This window comes from Kryptolebias marmoratus, linkage group LG15 (assembly GCF_001649575.2).
Source record: "Kryptolebias marmoratus isolate JLee-2015 linkage group LG15, ASM164957v2, whole genome shotgun sequence".
Lineage (NCBI taxonomy): Eukaryota > Metazoa > Chordata > Actinopteri > Cyprinodontiformes > Rivulidae > Kryptolebias > Kryptolebias marmoratus.
In genome coordinates this window covers 17,652,300-17,667,025 of record NC_051444.1, presented here as the reverse complement: position 1 = coordinate 17,667,025, position 14,726 = coordinate 17,652,300, and the positions used below count along the sequence as shown (strand labels likewise).

The following is a 14,726-nucleotide window of genomic DNA, read 5'->3' as shown; positions in this document are numbered from 1 at the left end:
GCCAGCTTTTAACTCATATTCTCTGATACGAATGTGTATAAAATGTTGGCTCTGAGCAACTCCCTTCTACAGATTACGACGCAGTAGTGATAACAATTCTGCGCTTTGGCGTGAAGATAGTTGCGGCTCAGTTCTATCAAATTTAAACCCTCTCACCATAAACTGCATGCCTTAGTGATGGTTAAGAGACAGATTGCCATGGTAACCTGCCCCTTATCGTGGCTGAACTGCAGTAGTAGCGACGCCCTCCTCCTCCTGGACTGGAGCGCCGAGTGATCCATCTCTCCAAACAGTGACGATCTCCGTGCACGGCGCCGTGTTTACAGCGAACGCAGCAGACTGACCGAGCGAGACCGCGCGTGCTACCTGCGCGTTAATCTGCCTGACTACGGCTTTCTGTCGACGAGGGGGAATATTAAAATAGCAAAAAAAAAACAACAAAACGAACAAACAAACAAACAAACAAAAAAAAAAACAGGCTCGATCTTTCCCGAAGCAACAAGGTCAAAGATTCGGTTTTCGGTCGCAGGAAAGGCCACCACAACAACGCGGTGTGTGTGTGATGACCGGCTGAGAAAGGAGGAGGAGGAGAAGGAGAGAAGGAGGCTGCGGTCTGAAACCAGATTTTATCCTGGATTTTTCTTTCTTTTTTTTTTTCGAAAGAGACGTCGTGTCGTTCACATAACGGGGGGGCTGTGTTTAAATTTAATATGTCTCCGTGTGCCCCGGTCCGCCTGCTTCACGCCCAAATCTAGGGCCGGTCTGGTTTCTGCTTCTCTCGCCCCCCTCCTCACACCCCTACCCCCTCAAAACAAGAGACAGCAGCGGGACGTTGACGACTGTCCTCCCCCCCACCCTCCACACCACCACCACCACCACCACCCCGCTCCCTCCTCCCCGACATGGAGTGGGAAGATGTGGATTACCGAGGAATCCCCGCCGCCAGTTTAGTCGCCATGGTTTCGTTACACACTTCAATGCGGCGCTCGGCTCCGGCAGGGATAAACTGAACTATGAGCGCACGGTGTCTGGGATAAAGTGGTGACTTATTTATTTATTGTTTTATTTTTTATTTTTCTTCTCCCCCTCCATATATATATAATTGTGGACTGAACTCCCGTTAGGAAACGTGAGACGGCGTCCCCGCTCTGTTTGTTGTAGCTATTAGCTCCATTAGCCGGCTAACGGCTAAAATAAAGGGCTGCGGATTAAACGGCTTTTTTTTAAAGCGGGGTTCTGTTTTTTTGTTGTTGTTGTTGTTGTTGTTGTTTTTGCTTTTTTTGTCCCCCACAGCAGCACCACCACGTCCCGTCCTCCACGGCCCGTTTTATTACGATTCTTTTCAGGTGTGTGTCGCGGGGGGGGGGCGGATTCGCGTGTGCGGGGACCGGGTCTGGAATGGAAGGGGCCCGCTTGACCTTGTTTTGGGGTCTGATGCTGGCTCTGTCGTCCTGCCTTCGGCCCGCCGCCGCAGAGAGTAAGTACCGCCGCCTCCTCTCCTCTTCTCTCACCGGGACACCATGTTTTGGTTTGTTTTCGGTTTTCTTGTGCCACTGCGAATTCAACGCGAGAGACGGGGTTTACATTTTAACTCAACCCAAACACTACCATTTACTGTCTTCACCCCCCCCCCACCGTAGAGGCAACAGATTATTTCCTCCATTTAGGTACTTTAAAGTAGAAAAAACGACCTCCGATCAGTTCTTATAGGAGCCATGCTGTGTAAAGAATTGGGTAAACTAAAATATGACTTGTGAAATGAACCCCTGGCTGCCTGAACATTAGTGCAAGACTTCTTGACAAGCTTAGACCCTTATTTTGTTAATAGTTAAACACACACGTTTGTTTTTATTTACCATCTCATTTCTACCTTTTATCAGGTTTGGTTCACTCTGCAAACTGTTCTTAATAGAGGCTGACTGATGTGAGGGTTTTCTGAAACAAAATGTTTTTGATCTGTATGTGCTTTTCATTAAAAAACATAAAGAAACAGGAACTGCTTAACTCTACTAAAAGTCAGTTTTAAAAGAACATGCATGTTTAAGTAAAAAATAAATTGAGTGCTACGGCGACTTGCTTCTGCATCTTCGTTTAACTACTTTTAATTGATGAAGTGTGTACAGGCATGGCCGGTTGCCTTTTTTATTATTTTTTTTCAAAGAATGGCATAGATCTGTTGATAGCTCGTTTTGGCCCTCGTCTTTTTGTTTCATAATTACCCTCAAAATAAGCTCATATCAAAGAAGTGAAATGGGTTTGTCCAGCAGACCTGGGGGTGCCTTGACTGACGTCCATCAGGCGAATGACTTCACCTTAAAGTGCAGAGGGGACATGCCGGAATGAGTGTCTATGGCTCGTTTCCGAGCTTCAGCAGAACTCCGACCCGATCTCTTCCCCATTCCTCGCGACTTAGATGACAAGACCCCCGAGCCTCCTGATACGATTCGCCTGAAGCGTCTCTGTTTATCCTAACGTTATGTTTTTTTTTTTCATGTGCTGCCACCCGAAAATGGTTCCAGCTGATAAACTGGGCTTTTCTGATTCATTCTCGTTCATCGCGACACGATGAACCAGGGTCCGGTTCAACCCTGCAGAGCTGTAAAAATAGAACGGGCCAGAGAGAATGCTCGCAAGCGGAGACAGACCACGTTCTGTTGGTCCGAGAGAGTGAGGAGCTTGTGGACTGCGTGTCACGGGGTTCGCCGTTAGCCCCGGTGGTTTCAGGATGAACCTGGGAGCAGCAGCGAGGCTCTCCTCGCCCCTGCATTTATTCTAACCCCTCTGTGGCGCTGCCTGAGTATTTCTGGTGTGGCTGGGCTGAACCCCCCCCACCACCACCCCTAGCATTCTTGCTGGTTTGCTGTACCAGCTGGGACTAATGAGCTGCGAGAAGGTTTCGGTTTAGCCGGCTCCGGCCTTGCCGCCGTTTCCCATCACTCGAGGCTTCTGTCATGAATGAGCTCTTGTTTAGGCTTTCCAGCAACTTTCTTCCCGCCGAGGTGATGGAAGCTAACAGGAAACGGCCTCACCGCAGTCCAGTGGCAGTGGATGAAGCGTCTTGCTTCATGTTTTCTGGAGCTTCGGGTAGATTTCCTCCAATTGTCTGCGGACCATCTCGGTCCCGCAGCCAGCTCCGGAAAGGTTATCAAAAGGTAAATATGTGATCTGGACGCTCATCAAAGCTGCAGAGATAGGCTTGTGTACTCAGCTGTTTAAAATCTGTCTGTGTGGAAGCAGAGGGAAGAGCATGTGCGTGTGTGTGTCTGTGTGTGTGTGTGTGGGGTGGCTTAATAAGCTCTTACACCTGCCAGCGGTATTTTCACCTAGCTGTTGCAAAGGTGTGCGTTTTGATCAGAGACTCGTGTTCAGGATCGTCACAGCAGCGGCTCTCGTTAAAGACGGCCATGCCGGTGCTGCAGAGAGGCCACGGAGGGTGAAGCCTCGAGCCGGTGGTGATGTAACGTCACCGAGCAGCGCGCCTTTTCACAGGCCCGCGCGTTGAGAGTGTATTAACAGGTATAGAGCTTGTGTGTTGACAAGGAGATTATAGAGAGAGACATAATAACCACACCAGAACTCTTCCTGCTCTAAATCACCTTAAATGCCCTCTTTTTGTGTGTGCGTGTGTGTTTGAGCTCATGAATGACTTGTGCATAAATACTCTAGGTATTTTCATAAAATTAAGAAAATAGGTATGGTTTTGTTTGCTGTTCCCCCTAAATCCATGTAGTATTTTATCAAAAGACGTGTATTTTTAATTTTTTTTTTGTGGTAGACGTCTATAGTTTTGTATAACTGGAAGTCTGACTCTGACTCGTATCAACTTTCCACCTGTATTTATAGTTGTGTGTGCCGTGCCTAAGAGATGCTGATTCGACTTGTGTTGGGGTTATAATGAAAGAGACTCCGACCATAAACTCAGGTGAAATGTTTCAGAACACGGAGAACAAAGAAGAGGCTGGCACAGTGGTGTTGTGGTTACAGCAAGAAGGTGTCAGGTTCAAAAAGGAGGACTTGACCCCGAACAGGAAATGGTGGGTTTAGAAAACGGACGGATTCATGGAGAACAAAAGACGGGAAAAAAAAGGGTCACCTGTAAGGAAATTAGACAAGTTCCCTGATGTTTGCGAGACCAATTTTTGAGCAGGGTTTTGGGAGATGCACCACCATCCTACCTCTGTGCTCATCACTTCCTTGTTGTTTGCCTTGTAATAGTTATATAATGGTGGAAACATGCTTATCAGAGCCATTTTTTGCCCCCCAAAAAACCAATATACACAATATTCAGAATGTTGCTGATTCACAGATGCCATAGACAACAGAAGATTATTTGTTTAAGGTGCATTCTTACCACTGAAGACATTACTTTAAACAGTTGTAGAAATGAAAGTGCACGCTGTCCAGAACCTTGAGGACTGCAGACAAGACTATAATCTCACGTGTGGTGATTGCTGTTGTTACGTCTGTTGCTGCTCCTTCGGTGGACTTCAGGCTCCTCGCGCCGCATCATCTCCAAACAAACATTTGTGTAGTTTTTCTTAGTTTTGCTCACGGTTGTAGTCACAGTCCTCTTTGTCTGGTATGCCCCAAAATCCTGAACTTTACATAGTTGGACTCATGGGAACCAGCAGGGCCCTTGTGGAGTGGTGCAGGTGCCAAAAATTAATGCCACACTGGCATTGTTATCAGGATCCTAGAAGCATGAATTTTTTTTTTTCTTTTTGCACATACTATTTTTGCTAAAGGTCTGTCAAAATAAAATGTAATGAAAGTCTGTATGATCAAGTCCACAGATAAATAGCACCTTTCTCATCCACTCATTTAGACTCACTCAGGAAGTATGGGTTGATTGTTTTACCCGAGGACACTTTCACATAGAAGGAGGCTGGAGATTGAACTACTACACTTAGTTAGAAAATGACTTGCTGTCAACTAATAGTAGTCATCATATATGGACTGTTATATATATATATTTGTAGTTTTCTTCCATTTTAGTACAGCTGAATTGCTAGTTAGGCATTTCTGTATGTTTTTTTTTCCACGTTATGAGACACAATGAGTCAAATGTTGACTAAAATGATGCCTGTTGGGGTGTTACAGAGACACCTTGCTTTAGAATTAAGTCAGGTTTTGTTTAACTCGTGGCTACATTTATTGCTAGTTGGCTTTTTTTGGGGAACAAACCTAAAACAGTTCACAAAAAAGAAAACATAAACTGAATAGCTGAGTGGCTCTGTCATAAGTGACGAAAACTCAGTACGGTTAAATAAAGAAATCAAAAAAGGACAAAAATCTTGATTTGGTTGTACCTGTTATATTCTATAGTCCCTGGTCTTAATAAACACCTGTTTTTAGTGCCCAGGAGGGAAAATGAAAAAGACTCACAGACGTTGACAATTTTGAAAAGAAGTGAAAGGAAGTTTATGGAACACATGACTGTACTGGCGACAGCCATAATTTATATTATTGAATTCTTTGACTACAATAACCAGCTTGTTTTTCAAACATTTGGTCCAAAATTGACCAATTAATGATTGGTAATCTCCTCTGTGTGATCAACGAGGAAAGACTACATTTGTTCTGTAGATTTACCCGTTGTGGTTTCATCTTTCTGGTGACAGTTGGCTTTGGCAAATTATAATGAAACTTTTAAAGCATTTATCTATGATCTTCAATAATAGCATTACTTATTGTGATTTTAGACAGTGATTTGAATTGTGAAAATGAAACAAGGCATTGTGTTTAGCTATTGATTCCCCTAATAAGGAAAGTTAAAGTTAATTGTAAAATGTAACAATAAAGAAAAAGCTGCATTTCTTTGCAGAGACTCAGTCTTTTCTACTCTGGTTCATATAAATACTGTCTAACTTAACAAACCTGCGTTTAAGTGGTAGTGTGACAACTTGTTAGCCGCTCGGTGTGAGTTTTCCATGACTCACCGCCCCACAGCTTTTGAAGTCTGAGTCCTCCTCCCCGTGATGTGTGATAATGGCCTCCGTGTTCCTGTAGGTGCTGCCGGGGCCTCAGGCTGAGTATTGTTTGGAGCTCGTCACCCAGGTGGGAGTAAGTGTTGGAAAGGCAAACACTCCGTCTAGCTTCAGCAGTCATTACCGTCCGTGCTCGCCTAACTTTTCCACATACTTGTTTGAAATATTCAGGGCACGCAAGGCACAGTGTTTCTGTTTTATTTTCTCCCTCTCAGCTGAAGTTGGTTTTGCTTATAAAAGGTCTTTGCCAACGTGAAATCAGTGCTTGTGACAACGGCAAACTTTTGAATAGGTTAACAAAACTAGTGTAAACGGTTCTATTATTTGCGGTGCGTGTGATTTGTTAAATACGCGTTTGTGCGATTTGTCATCGGACAGCTGAATAGTGTCTTTTGTTGTTTGTCCTTTGGGCCGAATCCAAGACATTTCACTTTTGTTCTCAGGAAATTCTTCAATCCACAGGATCAGGGGCTATGAAAAGACTAGACGGGTAGAGATTCCTTGTGGGCAAGTTCCACACTTGAACAAGAAGTTCTGCTGTTGTATTTGTTGGCAGCATTGTTCAGTCCCATCTTTTGGTGTAGATAGAAATGTCTTAACAACCAATTAATGAACAGCTACGACATTTATCAAATCCAGAAATCGCACAACTTTTCGTTTTCTTTAGGAGCCACGTTCTAAAATATATCAGTGTATAATAAACTGACACCAAATTTAATGACAGCCTAACCCTAACTTCAGTCTAGTTTCACTCCAAGGTGAAATTTAGAGGTTTTAGGACCAAATCTCTGACTGCATTGACATGAATTTCAGTAATGATGGATTACTTTTAACTGCCCTGTCAAACCTGTTGACAGGGCAGACACTCGCTAACAGAATAATGTTGTCGCAAGTTGTCATTTTGTTGACATCAGCGATTAGCATGAAAGACTGTCGTGTCTTAGAAACCCTCTGCTGTGACCAAAGACCACACAGGCAAAATAATTTAGACTAAAAGCAGCCCGGATGTTTCTTTGCCAGGTTAGTAAGGTCAGTATAAAGCTGGCAGAACCAAACTGTGGACTTTTTTTTTTTTTTTTTTACTATTAGCATCAACAAACGGCACATACTTGCTAAATAGATGGGGTCTTTTTATAGCGGCGAAGTGTGTTGTCCTTTGATGTGGTGCTTTGGAAGGCTGTTAAAGCGTACAGTGAAACAAAACGCTGAGGGATTATAAGGTGGACACTAGAGTAACAACAGCTGGGCAATCCAAACTTCATTGTCCTGTTGACACAAGTCTGAATCAAACCCAACTCAAGTGTTTACTTTGTCACAACATGCTAAGTTGCCTTTTGAAAATCAGAACTGGGAGGCAAACATGTTCTGCCAACAACAGCACAGCTCAAGTCCACTGTCAATATTTTCCAAAATGTGTTGAATAGGCTCCTTTTCTTTCTTTCTTTTTTCTTTTTTTTTTTCATGTAGCACTTTTTCCGGGAATGGAAAACATTGGGGTATTGCTATATTAAACGGCGAAGCGTGGGCCAATAAATGACAGAGTATCCCAATCATCTGTTGGAATGTTTTTACAAATGTTCGAAAGAATTGACAGGAATCTTGACTCAAACTGAGAAAATGACTTTTACTAGTCGAGTCGGTAATGACGACTCATGCTCTCTTTTTGTTCTCCCCTTTCTTGCAGTTTGCAGTCTCAGCATCGACATCGGCAATGACATCAGTGAATTCAGGCTTCTGGAGAACTGCACCGTGGTGGAGGGCTACTTGCAGATACTCCTCATCGGTGACAAAACCAACAACGTCAACCAGGAAGTCTTCCGGACCCTGAGCTTTCCCAAGCTGACCATGATAACGGACTACTTGCTGCTGTTCAGGGTTTCCGGCCTGGACAGCCTGAGTACGCTCTTCCCCAACCTGTCAGTCATCCGCGGACGCAACCTCTTCTATAACTACGCCCTGGTGATCTTCGAGATGACCAGCCTGAAGGACATCGGCCTGTACAACCTGAGGAACATCACCCGCGGCGCCATCCGCATTGAGAAGAACCCAGAGCTGTGCTACCTGGACTCCATAGACTGGTCGCTCATCATGGACGCCGAGTTCAACAATTACATCGCCGGCAACAAGCAGTCCAAAGAGTGCAGCGACGTTTGTCCGGGCATCATTGAGAACAACCCTTTGTGCAGAAAGACCATGTTCAACAACAACTACAACTACCGCTGCTGGAATTCCGATCATTGCCAAAAAGGTAAGCTGAATCTTACATGTGATGGCTCATCGGGGCTTTGAATTACCGTATTTTCCGGACTATAAGGCACACTTAAAGCCTTCAATTTTCTCCAAAAACGACAGTGCACCTTATAATCCGGAGCTCCTTATATATGTAAGAAATTGTAATGTTTTAGTACAACTTTGGTAAACTACAAAGCCACACCGCTTGTAGCATTAAGGCTCAGTTATAATCGCGCAGACATTTATACTTGACGCTTACGTCGGTGCAGTATTCTCCTAAAAGACGGGGCTGTTTTGTTTTGCTTAATGCACCTTATAGTCCGGTGCGCCTTATATATGACAAAAATTAGAAAATGGATAATTTATTGACAGTGCGTCTTATAATCCAGAGGGTCCTATAGTGCGGAAAATCCGGTAGATGATTCAGATAGTTTGGTCTTTGACCTGGTTTGTGCAGATGTTTATGTTGGAACTTGAACTTGAAGACTAGATCTGCTGCTGTGACCTCTTACTTTAACTGTTGACGTTAAGGAAGGAGAAAATGTGTGTTAGGGAGGTTATTATGTGTAATTTTGTTGTCTGCCAGATTTTGACTTGATGCATCGCTAGTGTTTATCCGAATTAAGGTCACACAAGAAAGGATGTAAACAATGTTTGCAGCTTTTTTTTTTTTTTTTGCCTCTGCTCGTGAGTGTGCGTATCAAAGGTCAGCATCTGTTTGCTGGTACTGTAAAGATTTAATTTAAAGCAGTTGTGTTTTGTAACAGCTCACAAGTTAAGGTTGTTGTAATTCGGCACAGTTGTTTTAACCCTCTTCATCAAATAAAATTAAAGGAGTTTAATTGAACTACCCCAGTACAAAACGCATAAAAACATCCTTTTGTGTTTACGTCTGTGGTGTTTTAGATGACTTGTTTTGCTGGTGCCTTTCACACGATGTGTTTTGGCTGACTCAAATTGTGTGTGTGTGTGTCTGGCTGAATTGTTTCCCTGGTGACTGGCGCCTTGCTGCAGACTCAGCATGTTAATGTTTTTAGTCTTGTGACATGGAACTGTCGCAGGATGGAGTCGGTACGACATGCATGTCGATGCATACACACGGTCCGCAGCTCATCATCGTCCAGCAACGCTTGCAGCCCAAACACTCACGCAGAACGTGTGCGTTCACGTGTGATTGGTTAAGGTTGAACGCTGAGAATATTTGACAGGTCCGCCGGTGCCTTGGCTCCTTTGTGGGTTGCTGGAGTGACAGAGTGTGGGCATGCTAGAAAAGAAATCAAAAGTGGAATATATTAGATGTGTTGAATCAATAGAGGGGGTGTCAGGTGGATGAGAAGAACTCGAGCTATTTCACTCTTTCTCTGCTCGCACTAAAAATTGATATGTTTTGTCTAATGATATTATTGTTATTTATCCACTTATCATAGGGATGTTGACTGAAATCGACCCAACATCAACAACTGGCTGTTCAAATATAGAGAGGCCATCTGTGGGATGATTAAACTCCAAAACATTTTGTCTCTGTACGTCTCTAGTGATAAGGACGCCAAGTCCTTATCGCTACCTTATAGAAACAATGAAGTCTGCGCCGACAAAGCGCCATCTTTCTGTCTCCATTCGTTTGGAAGTACAGTGTGTGGATTTTATGAAGCAGACGATAAATAAACAGCTTTTAAAGCTCTTTTAACTCCTACTTCAAAGTCAGGGCTTTGATACGATTAAGAAAACTGTCTGTCAAACAGCTGCGTGGAGACTGTTCCAGACAACATAACTGTACGGCAATCGATCGTAGGCAATTGTACTCAATTAAAACGTCGGTAGAGGAGTCGAGCACATGAGCAACAATCCTGAAAGTTCGGACTCCAGAGGTCTAAACAAAACAGACAGGAACGGGCCAGAAGGAAAGCTTGGACTCTGTTAAGTCAATATGCAGCAGAGGTTTTGAAGGGACTTTTGCTAATTTTCCAGTGGCTGGTGGTTATGTCATGTTAGCATTCCTCTCTGTGGTGTGAATACAACCAGAAAACAGTCCCTTAAAGGTCTAGGCGCTTTCAGAGGAAAAGGATTATGATGGCGAGGAGCTGGCCTGAGAAGCTTCCATCATGAAGTTCTTCTCTGGATGCATGTTCTCCTTTGCAGATACAATACGTTCAGGCCACACACAGACCTCTGCTCCAGTATATCTGAGCTATCGGTTGTCAGCGCTGTTCACATAGTGTCTGGGTGAGAAGTCTTTTTAAATTACAGCTATCTCAAACTTTGGCGTCAGGATGATTTCACCACACTTGCCCCAAAGCGTCTGGGTCGCATTTGTTCCGTAGCAACATTTCAGAGCCTGTCCAAACGAGACACTTCAAAACACGACTCGTGCGTTGCGTTGAGCTTCTGTCTTCGTTTTTGGGAAGGTTGACGTTTCATTCGGTCGCTTTAAGTAGATCAGGGATGGAAACGAGGTGAAAAGCGATGCAGTGTCCAGGGGAAGTGCACCAGCCAGGTTGAACGAGCCATTAGTTGCTGCTGTAGTTGTCTTTAAAAGAAATGATCTCAAACAGCATGAGTACAACTGCTTTCACTCGAGACCCTCCTTGTTTATTTTTGCAATGCACTGAAGTCTGGTGGGGCCGCGGTAGACTGGTGGTCTGTGCCGCGGTCTCATAATCCCGAGGCGTTAAACAATTGCCAAATCTTTCATGCAATTTCACTCGTAGTGGCAACCCACTCAGAAGGAGGCAACCCAAAAGGGGCTCTTCAGGTTGTTGAAGCAGCTCCAGTTTGCTGCCTGTATGTATTTGATTCATTCCTGTGTTGATAAATTCCACCTGAATCCATACTACTGTTGAGTGCTTTTTATTTATTTTTTTTAACTTTTTTCTTTTTACTAGCATCAAAACACATCACAACAGTAAGGTAGTATCTCACTGGGCTGAGTGTTGGAAGACTAGTTTGGGACTCACAGTTGTGAGAAAATTGGCAAAAATGTTGTTGCATTCTCGCTGTATTCTAAAGGATTGTGACTAAGCGATCAGGGAGCTGTGAGAGCTCCAGTTTTTGAAAGTTGCGGCCTGTTTTTCTGCGTTCATGGCTCTCAAGACTCTATTCTAGGCTTTGCACATTAGTTTGTTGTCTACCTCTGGCTGCATCACCCTCGCCTTGGCCCTGGCAGCAACCCTGATATTTATGATTAAATCTACTGGAGTACTACTGGAGTACACTGTTTTTCAATAATTATTATTTATCGTCCGTGTGGTTTTTAGTCCTGGACATTCAGGGCTGTATTCTCGGATGATTTCACCTGTAGGACAGCTCCAATGCAGGTGTCAAAATCCAGTTCTAGTGCTCTAGAAAAGGGTGCAAGATGCCCGTGACTACTCTGCTTTGAGTGAAAATGTTTCTTTTGAACACGTTCAAAATTCAAGCAACATGGCTGTGAGCTCCTGCGACTTGTGCAAGGAAACTGAGAACCCCTGCCAACGTTTCAAAACATTTTGAAGACTCCCTAATGAATGTCGTTCACCATCTCGTCACAAACAGTGAGACACTACCTGTAGTGGATCACTTTCACTTGCCTGCTATGATAAGGCTCCGTATCAAGCTTCAATGATCTTATCAGAGATCTGTTGTTTAAACGCGCACCGTGCTTACAAGCCCTCCGCTACGCTGACATAAGAGTCAACTTTGCATTCACAGGCATTTTATTTCCAGACCCAGTCTCCCATCGGATCAATACATGACGGAAGGAAAAAAGCGCTAAGGACGTGCCTTTAGCCTAAACTCATTCATAAACTGACAGGGATAAGAAGGTTCAAAGCCCGTTTCCATGTGTGGGAAAGTTTTCTAGCTGTGCTGGAGGGGGGGGCTTTGTTCTCCTGGTGTTTACTTCCCTCATTTGTTTGTCAGGAATCTAGTTGGGGTGTCGTTGTATTGTTCATAACTCATAACCTACTTCTAAAGAAGAGCCATGTCTGTGCACGCTGTGAAGCAAACATGTTGTTTTACTTTACCTCTCTCACACAAGCACGCACACATGTTCACACTGAGCAGCATGGGGGGTGGGGGGGGCCTTTTTTTTTTTCCGGTGCTTTGTATGGTCTGAGGAGATGAAAGCACATAATTAAAGTACCAAGTAGGTCTGGGGTTTACTGGAAGGAATTTTTGCCATCTGTTAACCCTTGGTTAAAGGGATTACACATTAAAGAAAACAGCTTTTTTTTTCTTTTTTCAAGGCTGCTGCTCGACCTGCAGCCACCTCAGTTCATCATACCTGATGTGTGACTGTTTGTGCAATAGTACTTGCAGGTGTTCGGCTTGCACGTTATCCTAATCTGGAAATTGACTTCAGCCACCAATATTATTAGTATACAAAAGTAGTGTTGATGCCTACAGCCGGTACGTGCTCGTGTTCATCCAAATCACCCTAAATATTAAGTGGTGTTTCTGCTTCCAGGATTTAAATGTTTGTGACTCTGGTGACTTCTAGTGGCAGAGTGAAAAAAGACACAGAGGTGCACACGGTTTTACACCCACTTAGAAAGAAAGCTCAGGAATGGCTAGGAGCTGGAGTGGGTGGTTTGGTGTTCCTAAGTCCTATCTGTTAAAGAAACTAAAACCTAACTTTGCTTCTGCTTCTTGGTCTAAAATGGCTTTTGTCAGACATCTTGGTAGACAAAGATGGCAAGGAAAAACATCCTTTTAAACACAATAAACTTAACTTGAAAGGTCAACGGTAATTGAAATCGGTAAAATAGTGTCTTCTCGTATCAGATAGATTTTTGTAAGCTGGTAAAAAGATGTTTGGGTCACACACTCTGCAGTAATCTACTTTGTCCATGCTGTATCAGGTTATGATTTAAACATTGTTTATACTTTCAGTGAATCCTCAAAAACAGATGTTCTTGTTTGGGATGCCATGTTTGATTCAGACACATTGTGTCATCATCAAATATGTCTTTTCGAAGCCGAGGATCTATAATTGCACCTTATGCCCTCTGTTATAAAGTAGTCTCTCCGAAGTAATCATAAAGCTGGAACATGGTTGTGTTTCCGTTCTGTGGTGGGGCTTCAGAAGTGCGTGCCTACATGTTACAGAAGCTTGCTCCTACACGGAAGCAGTCTGAAAGTTTTGTGTGACAATCTTACGAGCGTTTACTACTTTTAGAAGTTAGTTTAGTCAGTGCACCGTAGTGTTTGGCAGTAATACGTGGAGTATCCAAAAGCAGCAATGAGTAATAACAGTCATTAAAACTCATTACAAACAGCAGTGCAAATACGCTGAAACCGTGTAGTTACATTTGTGTATGATTGTGTACTTTCTGTACAGTGACTTTTGCTGCCATTCCTGCTTTATAGCTGTAACAATGTTTTATTTGTTTATATTTTTGTACCTACGGATTAGGAGGGGGACCTCCGTCAGTTTCTCAGTCGCAGCTCTGCCATGTTGATTTAACTGTCTCATGTCAGATCCAAAGGGTGAGCATTTTCTCTCATTAACCTGTTTTTGCATAGCTGGATAAACGGACTTTAAGAAAAAGCCTGTGACAAAACTCTTTAAGTTCTTTAAGCCGAACTTATCAAAACAAGAACCCGTCACCAAGCATTTATAACCATCAAAACTTTTTCTATTTATTGATTGTTACGACACTGGTCCTTTTTGCAGTAATGATAAAACAAAGGCTATTTTTCCCTTTTTGTATTCTACAGAATGTCAGTGTTTGATGCAATATGTTACGTGAGTCCGTAGGGGAAAAAAAGAGGTATTTTGTGATTTAAAAAAAACCCAGTCAGATGAGCCCAGCTCATCCAGAGAGGTCGTTCTCAGACAATCTGACTTGTGTGACCCAGTGGCAGTGCTCGAGGCTTAAGGAGTCCCGGTGACTGCAGGATCCTGCTGATGTCTGTCTAATCTCTGCTATGATTAGCTTTATACCTTCATGTGCAAAGTACCGACATCCGGTGTCTCAATTAATACTGACTAATCTGAAGGTAGACGGGGAAGGCTTGCAACCCTGCACATGCTTGTGATTGAATCCGGAGTTAAAGTGTATTCCCACGCGTTTGTTCAAGATTTTGTCTAATCAAGTAACATGCATCTGTCAATGTTTTAATGATGATCTTTGTATTCCGTATGTAGCTTTCGCTTAATTGACTCGGTGGCAAAAAATCCACGTGTATTACCGTAAACGAGCCGATATGGCACACCCCTACTTTCTAGTAATCTGCTGCAGCAGATATTTGGAGGTAAAACCAAATAAATGGCAAACCAGTAAGCAATGGTGATATAAATTAGAATATTTCGAAATTAGGCGTTTAGCAGCGAAACTACTTGTAAAGACATTTTGCTGTGTTTGGTTTTTTGAACTGTCCTGACTGGATATTTTCATTTAATAATAACCTGGTTCAAGTTTTACTGATTGTAACATCTCAAAAGACTCATGTCCCAAGATGATCCACTTTCCCTAAAATCATCTGGGGGAAAAAGGAGCTGCAGAAAGAAGCACACAGCTAAGAAAA

General features: G+C 43.3%; 1 protein-coding gene across 1 annotated transcript in view; it reads left to right on the top strand.

The window, feature by feature from the left end:
• Positions 1 to 319: 319 nt before the first annotated feature.
• Positions 320 to 14,726, top strand: part of igf1rb (insulin-like growth factor 1b receptor) — a gene marked incomplete in the record, with an annotated part of 42,544 nt that continues 28,137 nt past the window's right edge. Inside the window, 2 exon segments of the mRNA XM_025008706.2 lie at positions 320 to 1,477; positions 7,672 to 8,235. Coding sequence (XP_024864474.1) covers positions 1,399 to 1,477; positions 7,672 to 8,235 — 643 coding nt within the window.